Raw genomic sequence first — 16,755 nt, 5'->3', positions numbered from 1 at the left:
AGTAGTAGTAGTAGTAGTAGTAGTAGTAGTAGTAGTAGTAGTAGTAGCAGCAGCAGCAGCAGCAGCAGCAGCAGCAGTAGCATGAACTTCAACACTGGCCAGCCACTCTACCTGAACCCTGTAAGCCTACCTGGAGTGGGCACCATGGTGGAGGCTGGTGGGGAGGGCTACTTCCATGACCCTGTGAGGAGTCAGCTCTGGAGACATGGACCTAGGGTTATTAGAATAAACAGCCAGGGGAGAATGCCTTGTTTTGTTTACATTTTGGAGGGAGGGGCAGTCAGTGAGCCAGGTAGGATGTGGGTACTGGGTCTCATATTTGCTTTTCGTGGTCTACATTCTGACCCCATCCCTGAAACGGTGGCAGCTTGATACCAGAGGTGGAAGCTGAGAGTGGACAGTGGAACAACAGGGATCCTTTGAGCCTTTGAATCTCAGCCTTGAGGTAGAGAGAGGTCAATAAACTTGCTCAAGGTCACACAGGTAATAAGGGACAGAACTGCCATAGGAACTGAACTCAGGTCCTCTAACTCCATGTCCATCCTTCTGTTCGTTGCACTACACTGTCTGTATGCAGTGATAAGAGCGCTGGACTTGGGATTAGAAAGATCTGGGGTTCAAGTTCCACCACTGACACACATTTGACTGTGTGACCCAGGGCAAGTCCCTTCACTCACAAAGCTCCCCAAAACCTTTCTCCTAAGACTTAGGGCCTGAGTCATAGATGGGTGGCATAGATGGAAAGAGTTCCCATGGATTTTTCCCGTATTTGTATCCCCAAATCCAACCTGTGAGATGGGTAGCATAAAACATAGGACCCTAGTTTCTGAGCTGACAGGGGTATTTCAGGTTGCCTAGAAAAACCCCCTCATTTACTTCTGGAAAATGAGGCCCAGAGCAGTAACTTGTTCAGGGTCACCTGGCTAGTAAGGGTTGGAGCTATTATTGAACCCCAGATCTTCCTTAATCCAGTTCCAGCTTGTTTTTCTCCACATTATCTCCCTACTCTGGTCCTCCCTTGTCATTCCCTTCTGTGTGGACTTGAGAATGGGAAGAGCCCTTAAATCAGCCCAGCTTAGGCTATATCTGCTCCCAGCCCCGTGAGGTGGGTGAGACAGATCTTGTCACTTATTTGCAAATATAGAAACTGAAGATCTGAAGAATTAGGATTTGCCTAAAGCCATCTAAGTAAAAATGGTAGAATAAGGACTGGAACCCATTTGTAGCAAAAATTCTCCTCCTACCCTTAAAAGTAACCCTATCTGGATGCCAGGAGTATTTGTAATACCATCCTTTAACTTCTTGGCTTCCAGCTGAAATCCTACCTTCTACAGAAAATCTTTCCCAATCCCTCAATTCTAGCGCCTCTCTTCTCTTGGTTATTTCCTATTTATCCAGTATATAGTTTGCTCTGTATATATTGGCATATTGTCTCCCCCATTAGATTGTAAGCTTCTTGAGGGCAGGGACTATCTTTTGTCTCTTTTTGTACCCCAGGTGCTTAGCACAGTGCCTGACACATAGTAGATGCTTCATAAATGCTTGTGAACTGACTGACATTGGGCTTTAGAAAGGCAGATGCTGAGACTATGATAAGATGAGATGGAACCTACCCTTTCTTGGTGGCTCTGGTCAGAAGGCCTGGATGTGCGATGCTAGGGGAGGGTATTTACGTGAAGAAATAGAAGAGATTTTTTTTCTACAGGGAGGGCAGAGCTTAAGTTAAAACATGAGAAATTTGAAGGGGAAATAGCGAAATGATGTGGGGCTGATTGCTGAACTGACTGGCCGTCTTCAGAAAGACTAATCTGTGTCTCATTTAGGATTCATCCTAACTGACCCGAAGTCACTTAGCAACTTAAAAAAAAAGCTGGCTTTCTGGCAGGAAATAGCTGCTTATGAGAATTTTGTCCCAGTGGGGGAGAGGAAGTGGAGTTTGCAGAAGAGGGAATTGATCAACCCGTGTCCTTTGATCCAGTTACACGGGCCACCTGGCTGTTGCATGAACAAAACTTTCATCTCTCAACTCTGGGCATTCTCTCTGGCTTTCCTTCATGCCATTTGTCTTCTCATTGATTTCTTTTTGTGTCTTTCTGTGTCTGCTCTTTTTTGAATGTTACATTTAAAAAAAATTAATTTATTTTGATTTATCAACAGTCATTTCCATAAGCTTCTGAGTTTAAAATTTTTCTCCTTCTCCCTCCCCAAGACAGTGCACAATCTGATATAGCCTATACAAATACATTTCTATTAAACATATTTTCACATTAGTGATGTTGTAAGGAAGAATTAGAACCAATAGGAGGAACCACCAGAAAGAGGAAACAAAACACAACAGAAGAGAAAAAAATAGCAAATAGTCTGCTTCGATCTGCATTCAGACTCCATAGTTCTTTCTCTGGATGTGGATAGCATTTTCCATCATGAGGCTTTTGGAGATGTCTTAGATACTTGTATTGCTGAGAAGGGTTAAATCTATCAAAGTCAGTCATTGCACAATGTGGCTGTTACTGGGTACGATGTTCTCCTGGTCCTGCTCACTTCACTCAGCATCAGACCATACAAGTCTTTCCAGGTTTTTCTGAAGTCTGCCTGTTCGTCATTTCTTATAGCACAATAATATTCTATTACATTCATATACTATAACTTGTTGAACATTACATTTAATGAAGTAGTGCCAGCATTGCCCTGTTTTGGGTCATCTGTGTTCTTCTGTTCTGTGAAAATATTTCATTGATACTTTTTTTTGTATTATTATGACCCCTCATGCTCCCCCGTAACACTGTAGCAAAGCAGTCCCTACTCCAGAACATCCCATGTCCCACCTGAATTTTTGTGCTACATAGATATTATGGATGCAGGTGTATTTGTGTGTGTGTTTATGTGTGTGTTTGGGTTGGGTTACAGAGTACCAGTGAAAATTCAAAGGAGAAAACTATGGACCCAAGAATCTAGAACAGAATTTCCTCCTCCTTGACATTCCATTAGGTAACGCTGAAATGCAGGACAGCCCCTTTGTCTTTTTGACATTGCTGCAGGTCTGCCTCTCTTCAGACTGCAAACCTACAACTGAGGGGGCTGGGGTTGGAATTGTTTTTGTCTTGGTGGTCTAGACCTTAGCTATACTTCTCCTCCTTCTCTCTGCAGCTTGTGCCCTTCATCGAATCAATACCAGGTGGACTCCGGGATGGACTTGAGATCGCTATCAGTGGGACGGTCTTCTCTTCCACTGAGAATGAGTACTGTTTGTGTTTGTCTTCCAGATGACTTGCCTTAAAACATTATCTTTTTAAATTAATCTGCCTTTATTTTCTCTTCCTCCTACTTCGTCCCCTGCCCCCCACTGAAAAAAAGAAAATAAAAACAAAGCTCTTGTTAAAAAAAAAATGTGCAGAGCCAAGCAAAACAAATTCCCCTGTTGGCCATAGTCAGAAATATTTGTCTTATTTTCCGCAGATCAGGGCACCCATCAGCAGTACAGTCAGCAGGCTGTGGTTTAAGAAAGGTCCAGAATTATCCCTGGCAATTATTTTTGTTCCCCAAAGTTGTTGCACTCGACTTCAGGGTGTTAACAGGTCCAAAGGTCAGAGAATCATTTATAATGATGATAACCTGCCGAGCCCTCTGCAATTAGATTAGCAATCTAGTCTACTGAGCCACTGGCCCTACGAGAGTGGGGCTATGATCCAAAGAGTGGGATTGAGTCACAAACACACTCTCAGCCCAGGCTCTGGATCTGACTTCATCTGAGAGGTGACAGACCAGGCTGTGGTCTGTAGCCAGGAAACGGTTTTTCATCTCAGCTTAACAAAGTTATGTAAAGTGCCTATTATGTATAAGGCACCAAGCTAGGAACTTTGGATACAGAGTTTTTAAGAAGTCTCTCCTCTCCAAGAACTTCTTTTCTATGCAGGGAGAGAAGAGGAAGGAGCTATAAGCACACAGAGCTGAGTAAATACAGCGTAGGGTGTAAGGAAGGCAAAGGAGAAATCCAGATAAAGCCAGATAGACGCTGAAGCTGAAGCTTAAATACTTTGGACACCTAATGGAAAGATGGAACTCACGGGAAAAGACCCTGATGTTCGGAAAGATTGAAGGTGAAAGGAAAAGGGGACAGCAGAGGATGAGAGGGATAGCTAGTGTCACAGAAGCAGCAAGCATGAGCTTGGACAGACTTGGAGAGATAGTGGAGATTAGAAGGGCCTGGTGTGCTGTGGTCCATGGGGTCACGAAGAGTTGGACATGACTAAACAACAAACAATAGAGTGGCTTAGGGATGAGGAAATTTCCATATCAATATAGGGAAGCAACTTCTCTGCAATTTATGGTTTTAGACTTGCAGGGAGTTCTTAACCTGGGATCCATGAACTTGGTTTTTAAAATATTTTGGTGACTGTTTCAATGGAATTGTAATCCTATGCATTTTAAAAAATTTATTTAAAAACTCTTCTGAGATGGGGTCCATACCAGACTGCTGCCAAAGGGGTCCAGAACACAGAAAAAGAGGTTGAGACCCGCTTTGGCTTAGAGAACTGCTTCCAGTTTAAGTGACTCGAGCACCAACAGGCGTTAGAGGCAGGACCTGTCTTTCTAGCTGTGAGGCAGGTTTCATGGTCACTCAAGAAATATTTGAGAAGGAAGAAAATCCTGATGAAGAGGTGTGGAGGAGGGGTTTAGGAAGACTGTCTAGTGTAGGGGGCATCTCCGCTGATCCTTGAAGTGAGAAGATATAGATTCTGAAAAGTAGTGATTAAGAAGCATCCATTCCAGGCATGGAGATTAGTCTGTGAGTGAATGCCCTGAACTGGATGAAAATGGAAAGAGATGGTATTTCTTCTAATTAAACTTTGACTGACTCCTGCCCCATGAAGGATAAAACTTGGGAATTTAATCTCATTATTAGTCTACTGTAAAATCCATGAGGAAAGGCACCATATATGAACTAAATTTTGTATCTCTGCCAGCATCTAGTTTTGTGCTCTGTACACAGTTGGTGGTAAATAAATTATTTCTTGGCTTTAATTAGCAACCTAATCTACTGAGCTATTGGCCCTGGGCTAACCACCTATGTATATTAAGGACATGAATCCAGAAATATACCACCATTCCATAAGGGAAAGAAACTATTTCTGTGTCATCAAATCAGCCCCCCTATTCATCATTTACTGAACCCTGGCCATACGACCAAAGTCCCCTAGAGGGACTGTGAAGGAGGCACTGGGGAGCCAAGGAAAGACTGCTGGGTTTTAGTGCTGGGAGTCAGAAGACATGTGTTGAAATCCCAGCTTGGCTACTTAACTATGTGTACCGGAACAAGTCATTGCCTTTTGTTGAGCCTCCAGTTTCTTTCTCTATAAAAGAGAGTTGATGAGCTCTCATGTCTCTCCTAGCTCTATATGTATGATCCCAAGAGTACATTTGGGCAGCTAGGTGGCACAGTGGATAGAGCACAGGGCGTGGAATCAGGAAGACTCATCTTCCTCAGTTCAAATCTGGCTTCAGACAGTTACTTTCCTTCTCCAGCTCATTTTACAGATAAGGAAACTGAGGCAACCAAGGTTATGTGACTTGCCCAAGGTCACACAGCTAGTAAATGTCTGAGACCAGATTTCAACTCAGATCTTCCAGATTCCATGTTCTATCCACTGTACTACCTAGCTGCCTTCTAGGACTACCAATCAGTTAATAACTGAGGGAGAGATAGGGAGTCAAACCACTACTACTACCACCTTGACCAACATTTCGCCTCAGGACCTGACAGAAACACCCCAAAGCTCTATATCCAAGAGCCTTGGGAATAGCAGTGCCCCAAAACACCAAACTTGCTTCCAGCACAGCCACCACAGCCGTCATCGAGGTGAGAAACCACTGAGGAGACGGAATCTCTTTTTCTGTGTCTCTCTTTTCTCGCTCTCTTTCTCTCTGTCTTTGTCTCTCTCTATGTGTCTCTGTTTCTCTCTCTTTATGTTTGGATCTGGTTTAAGAAATCTTAGCTTAGAAAGAACAAGATAACACTTCCAACTGCAGGCGTCTAAAGCAAAGAAAACATGAGGGGAAGAAAGTGTCACAAAGACCAAAAGGAAGAAGGAAAGTAAGAAAAACAAAGTGATAGGGGAAGGAAAGGCTCTAAGGCTAAGGAGTATCCCCAGCAACACACAGCATCCACTAACTGGTCTTATTTTCTTGACTCCTGGACTAGGTTCCATGTGGATTTTCGATGCGGGACCAGTGGAAATGACATCGCCTTTCATTTCAACCCTCGGTTTCAAGATGGTGACCATGTAGTGTGCAACACAAAGAAGAACGGTTGCTGGGGGATTGAGGAGAGGAAGATGCAGATGCCTTTCCGGAAGGGGGAGTCTTTTGGAATTCGTTTTTGGGTCGAGAGTACAGACTTCAAATTAAGTAAAACGGCCTTTCAAAGTTGTTCCCCTTAGAGAAGTAATAGGGTCATGTAGTGAGGCAAGATCTTAGGGACACAAGTCAGAGTGGCTGGGCCCCTCCCCAACAAAAAAAAAATCAATTTTGGAAGTACAAGATGGGAAAGGTATGGTTAAGTTGTAGTTTGTCTGAGAAAGATCCGGGGCTCTCGGTGGACTGAAAGCTCAACTTGAAAGCTCAGCAATGTGACACAGAAGCCAGGAAATGGAATGTCATCTCAGACTGTATTTAAAAGAAGCAAGGCTTTTAGGAATGAGGAAGTGATGGTTCAGCAGAACTGTCTGCTCTGTTCAGTTCACATCCGGAGTAGTATGTTTAGTTCTCTTCACTTCTCTCTCCAGTTGCTCAATCTCCTCAAATGCCATGACTTCAATTCACCCTGGCTGGTCACACTTTAGATGTTACCATCACCCACAAGCATGCTGAGATGGGGATGGGGAAGAGATGAGCAGGGCGACAGTCAAGAAGATGGCAGGAGTGTATTGTATGTGCAATGTAAATGGAGATGATCTTTGGGTGACTCACCATTTGGGTTCATCCATGGCATTGATGCTATCCATTGGCTTGGATGATGGAGGCTCAATCACACGTCTCCTTTCAGTAACAGGCCTGCAAGCCAGAGCGGTTCTTAGGGCCTGAAGGAATGATGAATACGGTATTGGGTGGAGGCAGACCCAACCTCAAGGACTTACCATTGTGGCTCCCAGCATGCCACTGGATTTCTTGCTAACGCAGCTTCTTCTTGTTGGCAGGTGACTGTGAATGGGAACCTCTTTGTCCAGTATCAGCACCGGATCCCTTTGCAATGTGTGGACACCATCATGATCGGTGGCATAGTGCAGCTGGCCTATGTCAACTTCCAGGTCAGAACAAGAGACATCAGACTCCTCCATCATCTCTTTTCCCTATCCAAGCTGAGAACCCACTGGGTAGTAGCCCTTACTACCGGTACTCATTGCCCTATATATTTCAGTGCTGAGTTTGGGGCTATCGTCTGGTCAGAGAGAGCTCCCTGCCAAATTGTATTATTCCAGCTCCATCAATTGGCTCCATAGCAAACACTGATAGTGTCTGAGGCTGGATTTGAACTCAGGAAGATGTGTCTTCCTGAGTCCAGGCCAGGCACTCTATGCACTGTTGCGTCCCCTAGTTGCTCAAGATTCTATTCCAATTCAGGGGCAGCTAGGTGGTGCAGTGGATAGAGCACCAGCCCTGAAGTCAGGAGGACCTGAGTTCAAATCTGGCCTCAGACCAAACACTTGACACGTACTAGCTGTGTGACCCTGGGCAAGTCACTTAACCCCAATTGCCTGAAAAAAAAAAGATTCTATTCCAATTCAAAGATACAGTAACATTATCCATGTCAATTTGATCCATAAGAACAGTAAGTTAGATAGGTCTGTTACAATAAGGAAGTCACTGAGCTGAAGAGAAGGGGCATTAGTCGATGAGTCACATCCCACCTCTGGCACTTACCTGTGTGACCTTAGACAAGTCATTTACAGATGAAGACCCTGATGCTCAGGGAGGAGAAGTAATTTGCCAAAGGTCACTTAAGTTATTCACTTAAGTTATTGTCAGAGGTGGGATTTGAACCCAGGTCCTCTGACTCATATCACATATTCTGTTCTCTTTTACAGTAATCCTCTTGCCCACCTGAATCATTCCCAGAACATAAACATGTAAGTTTGTCTATGTGTAAGAAAGTATGTGTGTGTATGTGTGAGTGTGTGCGTGTGTGTGTGTGGGTGTATGTGTATGTAGGGTAGAATCCCTGATGACCTGGGACTGTAAAAACTCAGAAAATCAAAGACAGGTCCAGACTTGGAAATGATACAGTGGATTCACACGGTAGGGTGGCGGTGGGGGGATGACTAGTAGGGGGACCTTCCAACTCTTGCTTCCACTTTCCTGGCCCTAAAGCCCTCCCTTGAGCCCACCACGTGAACATTTTCCTCTGGTCTTTCGTTGTCCAGGTCGTTTGTCTTTTTGTCATCCTTTTCTGAAAGGTACCCCCTGCCTATATCCTGGGTTGCACATTTTCAGACTTATTTCTCAAGGCAGCAGGAGTTTCTTTATCATTGCTTAATACTTGGTGCCTTTTGTTTTCTTGCAGACCTTACCTTTCCGTGCCTCGATTTGTGGGGGACTCTCTCCAGCCAAATCCATGCTTGCGTCTGGCTCTGTCCTGCCTTCTGCTTACTGGTAACTCACAGGCAGAGAGAGTCATTGTCCTGAGTTCACAGAGTTATAAAGGTCCCAACTCCTTCACGAATCCTAGGCAAAAGAGAACTGCAGGGCTGGTTTTCCTGCCGGATAGCAAAGGGAAGACATTGTCGAGTCATCCTGAATTATTCAGAAAAAATAATTCAACAAATATTAATGCCAAATAAGTCCAGGGCAGCATAATATAGTAGACAGAGCACTGGCCTTGGAATCAGGAAGACCTGGGGTCCATTCCTTCTGATCCATACTCGTTGTGTGACCCTGGGCAAGTCACTGCTCAGTTTCCCAGACATCTCTCTAAGATAGAAAGTTGCAGAGAAGCTGCTGATCTCCATTTGTAGAGGGACAACATCTTACTGTCTCTGTCCTTCAGGTTTGTAATCAACCTGAGAAGTGGGAATGACATGGCCTTCCACCTGAACCCATGATTTGAACAGAATGCTGTAATCTGGAACAGTCACATCGCTGGCTCATGGGGACCCAAGGAGCTTAATCTGCTCGGTGCTATGCCCTTCATCAGAGGCCAGACCTTCAAGGTAAGGTATGAGGAGGGGGAGGGGGCTTGGGTGGTGTAGGAGAGGGAGATAAACCTTGAACTTCAGTGGTACCATTACAGAGTACAATGAGCCATGAAAAGGCCTTCAATAAGTCAGGGTCTTCATTTTCTAGAGTCCTTCCCTGGAGAGACCCTTTCAAGGATGAGGAAAAATCCCTCCCAGGCCTCCTTATCTTTAGGGAAAGTGATGATTTCTTAAGTAAGGTCAGGCACAGGGGAGCATCTATCCCTGATTTATGGAGCCAATACTGAGAAGTGAACAAATTTATACCTAGAGTGACAAAGAATGACCCTAGCATGACTTCAATATTACAATGTTCAGGGATTTCTTCAGCTTAGATTTCCCTCCACTGACACAGATCATATAACCAGTGGCCTTGAATTGGTGCTAAAGTGTTGTTATCCTGAGCTCATGTTTATAGAGAGCTTTAAAGTTAAGAATGTGCTCTCTTGCCCACAGCTGTAGGTGGTAGGTCTTGAAAACATTACTGAAGAAAGCCAGTGTAGCTAAGTGGGAAGGACACTGTACTCAGAGCCAGGGAAAGCTCTCTTCAAATCCCATCTCTAACATTTACTAGTTGTATGACCATAGGTAAATCATGTGATGTATCTGAACTTCAGGTACCCTCTCTATAAAAAGGAGAAGGTAATAATGCCTGTGTAGCCCTCTCATAAGGAATTGAGGGAACTCAGATAAGAGAATGCATCTAGGTACTTCATCCACTTTAAAGTGTGGTTTGCATGTTAGCTATTATTATCTGGAGAGGAGGTGTGTCCATAGTAGATAGAGAGCCAGCCTCAGAGTTAGAAAGGTCCCCTTGGGAAGCCCTGGGGAAGTTATTCATCACGGCGACGCTCCTGGACAAGTCTCCCTGACTGCTTATAGCAGAACTGCACTGGTACAAGGAGTTTGCACAGGGAAATCCCCTTATCAGTGATTCATTTTCTATCTCCCCCTTTCCAAAAGTATTATCCTATTTGACAGACAAAGAGATTGAAAGTGAAACCATGCCAATTTTAATCTCCCTTTTTCTAAGCCCTGCGCAGAGGGTGGCCTAAAAGACCTGTCTCCTTGTTTTCCAGGTATCGATCACCTGTGAAGCCCACTGCTTCAAGGTAACTGTCAACGGGCACTACTTGTTCGGTTACAACCACCAAGTGAAGAACCTGCCATCTATCAACTTGCTGGAGGTGGCTGGAGATATTCATCTGACTCACGTTCAGATCTAACAAAATGTTTTCCATCCCCCTGTCCCAGCCCAAATCTGCCCCTGTTTTCCCCACCACCCTTCACTCTCACAGGCTCATGCCCATGTACCCTAAGGATCAGGAGTTCTTGCCCTGGTGTCTCCCCCACTGAATGCACAGCAAGGAGTTTTGGTAAAGTATACCCATTGTTCTAGGGGAAAGTGGGTCAGGGACATATCTTTATTTCTCCCCAAAGGCTTAGTAAAGGACCTGGTATGTAGTAGGTGCTTAATAAATGCTCAATTGATTGAGGGTTGTTCCCGTTCAAGTGGAATGGAAGTTCTATGAGGATAGGGGCAGCTTCATTTCTCTTTGTATCTCCAATGCCTAGCACAATGCCTAGTATGTAGTAGGTGCTTAATAAATGCTTGTTGATTGATTGAGGGTTGCTCCCATTCAAATAGAGTAGAAGTTCTATGAGGACAGGGACTGCTTCTTTTCTCTTTGTATCTCCAATGCCTAGCACAGTGCCTAGTATGCAGTAGGTGCTTAATAAATGCTTGTTAATGGTTAGATGGATGGACAGCGCCTTCCTCACAGGTAGGCTAGTATACATGAACTGCTTTTCAAACTTCTGTTAACTTTCATTCATTTCAAACAAGTGTTAATATAAAGAGAACTCAGTTATTATTGGGAGCTCAAGGCCCATCCACCCACCTCCAAGAAACCACCACAGAGACCTTTGGCTCTTTTCCTAAATGCAAAGTCATTTATTGGTAAAGGTAGAATCCGACGGGGTCCAAGCCAATTCCTAAAGAAAGTACGTAGCTGAGAGCCCAGTTCATTTCATTCCAGCCTCCATCCTTAGTGTCGGTATCATAACACTTTTCAAAAATAATAGAAGACACCATCCATTGAGAGACAAAGCCCATTTCCCAACCATACCCAAATGCGTACCACGCTTCCCTCTTCGTCCTCCCTCCTCGTCATGTGTCCATTACACAGATGCTTTGTCTTCGGTCTCACTTCTGCTTCCCTACTGTAGCAGTCGCTTCTGCATTGCAGATAGAGTACTGGCCCTGAAGTCAGAGGACCTGTGTTCAGGAGCTCATTCTGCCTGTATGATCTTTGGCCCTTGAGTCTCAAAATCCTCCTCTCTAAAAGGAGGGAGTTGTACTGGATGAACTTCGAGCTTACTTCCCAGTCTAAATAGACAATCCCATGATGCCAAGGGGCACGGGCTTCAGGAATGAGGGCTCTGTCACAAGTGAAACTGGTGCCGGTTCTGACTTAACCCAGCAACAGCTGTCAGTCCACTCAGTGCCTCCAGATGTGTTTGTCACTCTCAGGGGTCTGAATATTCACACAGGTCACAATTATCTGGGGCTCAAAGTTAGGTGACTTACTTTTCCCAGGGTCACACTGCTAGGAAGTGTCAGAGATGGGATTTGAACCCAGGTCTTACAGCCTTCAAGTCCCCTATGTGTCCCTTGCTTCTCTATATATGTCTAAGGGACAGGGATAGGGAATAAACCTAGGATTCATTGATAGAGAGAGCTTTTGGTGAGTAAACTCCTTTCATCAATGCAGCTCAGTCTGAGAAAACTGACCAGAGCAGTGAGAGGTTAAGTTACCTGTCCGGCATCACACAGCCCGTATGGGTCAGAGATGGGATTTGTTTGAGTATCCAAAATTCATTTTTTAAAAATCATCTTTAGGAACCATTCTAGGTAAGCCCAAGGGTCACTTGGGAGAAGAATTTCTCCCAGGTGGGGTTAGGGGGTTTTAAATAAAGACAATATAAAAAACTGTACATACTAATTGACCTGCTCTCGGTCCCTTACATTAGCGTGGCTCTTGGCAAGCCTGAGGATTACAGTGCAACACACCCACTGTAAACAGAATGACCATGTGTTGGCCCTAGCCATGATTACAGAAAATCTTGCCTTTTTTATCTTCTGACCGTTGTGGTCACTTAGTCCAAAAGGATCCAAATCCAGTCTTTGCCCAAAGGTACAATTGGGTCCTTGTGGGATGAAGACAGCCAACTCTTCATCATCTGGGGCTGGGGGAGGTGGTCAGCAGTGGACCTGGATTGGGGGATGGTGTTGTGAGTTCCCAGCATAGTCCTTTCTCTTCTCCGTTGCCCACCTTTACTGGCAGGTCAGAAGCAGCCACAGGTGGCAGGTGGGGCAGGAAGAGGAGATGGAGAAGGAGCCAGTCTCAGTTTGTTCCCAGTGGGGGCAGAAGTCAGGGGTGGGGGAAGTGGGGGGAGGAGATCAAATCTTCTCCTCCCCTCTGTGGCCACAGATAATGAAGACGTGGCTGCATCCCTCTGCAGCAGCTCTAGCTGAGTTGTGCCTTAGGGATCTTGGCCTCCTCAGCTTTTGATGCTGCTGGGTCAGTTTTCACCTCGTAGGGAAAGACAGCCCCAAAGATGTCTTCATGGTATCGCTTCTGGCTCTTAAAGAGAGAGAGAGAGAGAGAGAGAGAGAGAGAGAGAGAGAGAGAGAGAGTAAATGAGCCCTGTGGGTTAGCTGCATTAACAGGGGCAGTGGGCAATATTGGTAGGGACAGCAAAAGTACCACAAACCCCAATGATAGGAGACCTTTTTGACGTAACAAATTTCAGTTTACAAAACAATGGTCCCAAGAAGGAGGAAGTGCAAGGCTTATTATGGCAAGAGAGCTGGGGGAGAGTCAGAGGACCTGGGCTCAGATGTAGCCTCTGCTCGTTACTAGGTCTATGTCTTTGGACCTCTCTGATGACAATGGAGTTGGATGAGATGGCCTCCAAGGTTCCTTCCAGTTTCCTCCCATTCCCTTGTATTTCTGGAGCAACTCCCTTAGAGGGAGTCCTCAAAACATTTTGTTTGCTCTCTGAAATGAGGGAGGGGCAGGAGGGTGGAGGAGAGAAATTTCTCTTCCTACCTTATAGCTGAGAAAGTAAAAGTGCTTCATTGTAGGTCACAAAGTGAGCTAGTGACATCATTAATCTAAGCCCCCAAGCTTCTGGGGATGGCATCATTTGCCCACCATTCTTGGCACGGGCCCTACCTTGAGTTGGAAGAAATAGTTGTCAGTCTGCTCTTCATTCATCTTCAGTCTGGTGGCAAAGAGATCCTTCAGAGTTCGGGCCACATCCCGGGCCATCCTCACATCCCCGCAGACATACAGGTGCCCTTTGTCCTCATGTAGTACCCGGATCACCTCATCTGCCAATCTCTGCCTCAGGATATCCTGAACATAGACCTGGGAAAGAATCATAGCAATTTATAGAGAATGGTTTGCTTCCAGGATTTGACTTTGGATTTTACCACTTGGACCACCTATGTTGGCCACATGGATTACCCTTCTAAACACCTTTTTGGTTGAGTCTGACACACTACCTCCCTCACAGAGTTATTACGAGGAAAGTACCAGGTGCGTTTGTGTCAACGGAGTTCAAATAAAACAGTTCTGAGATGAATCTTTAATTTGCTATTAATTTTTTATATTTACTTGAACCTGGTCCTCCAGATGTATCCTGGTTCTCCTGACCATGCCTGGTCAGACTGCCATTTTCAAAGAGCTTTCCTGAGAGGCTGATAAGGCATGAATGACCACATCCATTTTATGTAAAGGAAAACTCAGGCTCCAAGAGGGGAGGGGAGGTGACTTGGCCAACTTTACCCAACCAATCAGTGTCCAAGTCAAGCCTTGAACCGTGTTTCCTGACCACCCTTCCTTAGAAGGGAGGGTTGGAGGAACTCCCTCCTATTTTCCTTTACCCAGCTCTCCAGAGCAGGGCTTCTGAACCTGGGCTCTGTGAACTTGGCTTTTAAAAAGATTTTGATGACTGTATTTCAATATGATTAATGTCCTTTGTATCCTATGTGTTTTATTTGATCTATTTAAAAACATGATTTTGAGGAGGGGTCCCTAGGCTTCACCACGCTGCTGTCCAGGGAGTCCAGGCCACAAAAAAGATGAAGACTCCTTGGGTTAGCGGCCGATGCTCCTTTGCTCACGGACACATGGATGGCTGGAACTTTGAAGTCAGCTTCATGCCAGGCTAGGGATGCCCGTCTAATGGGGCCGGGCTGGAGGGGGAGGGGATGGGGTGGGAGTGTTGCTGATCCATAGGCTCAGAGATCTAGAGTGGGAAGGGTCCCCAGAGGCCATCTAGTTCAACCCTTTATTTTAAAGAGGAGGAAACTGAGGCTCGGGGACATTAAGTAGATTTCCCAGAGCCACAGAAGCAGCTCTTCTGGTCCCAATGACAGTATTTCTTCCATTCTATCATGCCCTGGAATATAAGGGCAACCTTTGGCATTGGACGTTCATAGAAAACCCGGCTTACTTTGGACTGGCCAGGCTGGCGGGAGTAGGCTGTGTAGACATCCTGGAGCACCCCCTTCAGCGTCATCTCCTTCATCTCCTCTCGATACAGGTGATCCAGGTCTGGGTGTCGGCATCCAAACACCAAGGTCATGCTGGCCGTCTTGATACCTAAGGGAGGCAACAGGCTGCAATTACCAAGGCGGGCACAAGAGGGCGCTGTGCCCTAAGAAAGGCTGCCCCAGGTCTAGAGGTCTAGAGGGTTGGATATAGTGAAATAATAAAGTTTTGGCAGAGGGAGAGTGGGAAGGAGTCTGAGAAGGGTTGCAATGTTGAAATCCAGTTTTAAACACACACAGGTATACACACACACGCACACACACTCTTAGAGCTGAAGGGGATCTCAGAGGCATTCTGGTCATAGATAAGGGACCTTGAAGACCATCTAATCCCATTTCCTCATTCTACAAGTGAGGAAACTGAGGCACAGAGAAGTTCAGTGACTTGCCCAAGGTCACACTGGTATTATGTAGCAGAAGCAGGATTTGAATCCAGCTCTTTTGATTCTAAGGCCATTGTTCTTAGGGAGTATAGGAGATGGAGAAGAAAGTAGTGATGTGTGGGGTGGGGGTGCTGGGAATGGGTAGGGACAGGAGGAGATGGGAGCTGAATGGTACAGTTGATATAAATCCCTTGAGAGTAATCAGATTCGAGAGTGTTTGTCTCTACATAGGCCTGATCCAATGCCCTGAACACAGCAGGTGTATGATAAGTGATTGCTGCTGCCCTGGTTGATGGGATAACCAGGGGTGGGGAACCTGCTGCCTTAAAGCCACATGTGGCCACCCCTGGTAACCTAACCCTGCTTCTCTCAGGGGTTCTTAGCAAAATGGTATAGTGGAAAGAACCAGAGAGGAAGTGTGACAAAGCGATTAGAGTGCTGGCCCTAGGGTCAGGAAACCTGGGTTCTAGGCCTGGTTGTGACTCTTACAAGCTGTGCTTCCATGGGCAAATCAGCTCACTTCTCTGGACCTCAGTTACCTCCTCTGTAAAATGGGGATAATCATCCTCCCTCTTCCCCACAGGGCTGTTGTGAGGAAAACCCTTTGGAGTCTGTAGAATGCCCAAACAAGTGACAGCTGCCACTAGGAAAAGTGCCTTTGGGAACTTTACCTTTCTTCTCTTTGTCCACCAGTCGCTGTTGCCAGAAACTCCTGAAGGGTGCAATCCCAGTACCTGGACCCACAAGAATGCAGGGGTGGCTGGGGTTCTCTGGCAGTTGGAAGCCGCTGGCACTAAAGTTTGGGGAAATAAACTTGAGATTACAAGCTCCTCAAGGTCCATGTCCCCAGCCCATCCCTGCTATCCCTCCCTCCTTGCCTGGTTCTCCACCTCATTAAACTAAGAGAAGAGCGAAGAAGCTTGAGCTAATGGCATTGTTCTGTAACAGACAGGGTCCCCAGCTTGTCCTATAAAAATCCTAGCAAAAGGGACTAAGAAGGAGGGAGGGGGAGGGGGGGGGGAAGGGGGAGAGACAGAGGGAGAAGACAAAAGGAGGAAGGGAGGGGGAGAGAGCGCATTGTGTCCATTCCTCCAGGCCTGACGTCTTTGGAGGCCCTGGAGGGCTGGCACCATTCTAGGTTTCTTTCACCTGGGCCCTCAGTCCATGCCAGGGTCCTCACCTGCGTACGAAGCAGGGTACCGTCTCCTGGAGGTTCAGATTGCTGAGCCATGTGCTACAGACCCCATGGTGGAGGGGGCCCTGACCATCTAGGAGAAAAGGGAGAAGATGAACAGTGAGGCAGTGGGGCTCCCTTAGCCCTTCCCACAAGATCCAGGAGTCCAGAATGTACTGAAGGGTGCCTTGGCTCACACACTGTTTCTGACCCTCCAAAGAGCACCTGCTCACCCCCTTTAGGCTTTTTTCTTTGCAAGCTTCCTATCCAGAGTGATGCTGCTGAGCTGCCAGAGCGAGAGCACATTACAAAGTGCAAAGAACCCTTGATTGCTCAAGAAGTCAGGAG

The 16,755-nt window shown here is 45.9% G+C and overlaps 2 protein-coding genes across 2 annotated transcripts in view; one reads left to right on the top strand and one right to left on the bottom strand.

The window, feature by feature from the left end:
• The first annotated feature begins 81 nt into the window (after positions 1-81).
• LOC114042931 (galectin-5-like) lies at positions 82-10,459 on the top strand. Its single transcript, XM_027861712.1, is given in 6 exon segments — positions 82-183; positions 7,194-7,304; positions 8,088-8,123; positions 8,558-8,646; positions 9,041-9,203; positions 10,307-10,459. Coding segments are annotated over 6 exon segments (648 nt in total). The 3' UTR covers positions 10,454-10,459.
• A 2,281-nt stretch (positions 10,460-12,740) lies between these two features.
• Positions 12,741-16,755, bottom strand: part of NOS2 (nitric oxide synthase 2) — a 44,606-nt gene continuing 40,591 nt past the window's right edge. Inside the window, exons 22-26 of the mRNA XM_027862281.1 lie at positions 16,414-16,501; positions 15,905-16,026; positions 14,754-14,902; positions 13,469-13,663; positions 12,741-12,874 (exon numbers count right to left, since the gene is read on the bottom strand). Coding sequence (XP_027718082.1) covers positions 12,758-12,874; positions 13,469-13,663; positions 14,754-14,902; positions 15,905-16,026; positions 16,414-16,501 — 671 coding nt within the window. The 3' untranslated portion in view covers positions 12,741-12,757. The remainder of the gene's footprint in view (positions 12,875-13,468; positions 13,664-14,753; positions 14,903-15,904; positions 16,027-16,413; positions 16,502-16,755) is intronic.

The sequence above is a fragment of the Vombatus ursinus genome, unplaced genomic scaffold, assembly GCF_900497805.2.
Source record: "Vombatus ursinus unplaced genomic scaffold, bare-nosed wombat genome assembly UNPS02014768.1, whole genome shotgun sequence".
NCBI lineage: Eukaryota > Metazoa > Chordata > Mammalia > Diprotodontia > Vombatidae > Vombatus > Vombatus ursinus.
Note: the sequence above shows the minus strand (reverse complement) of the source record. Positions and strands in the feature narration are given on the sequence as shown.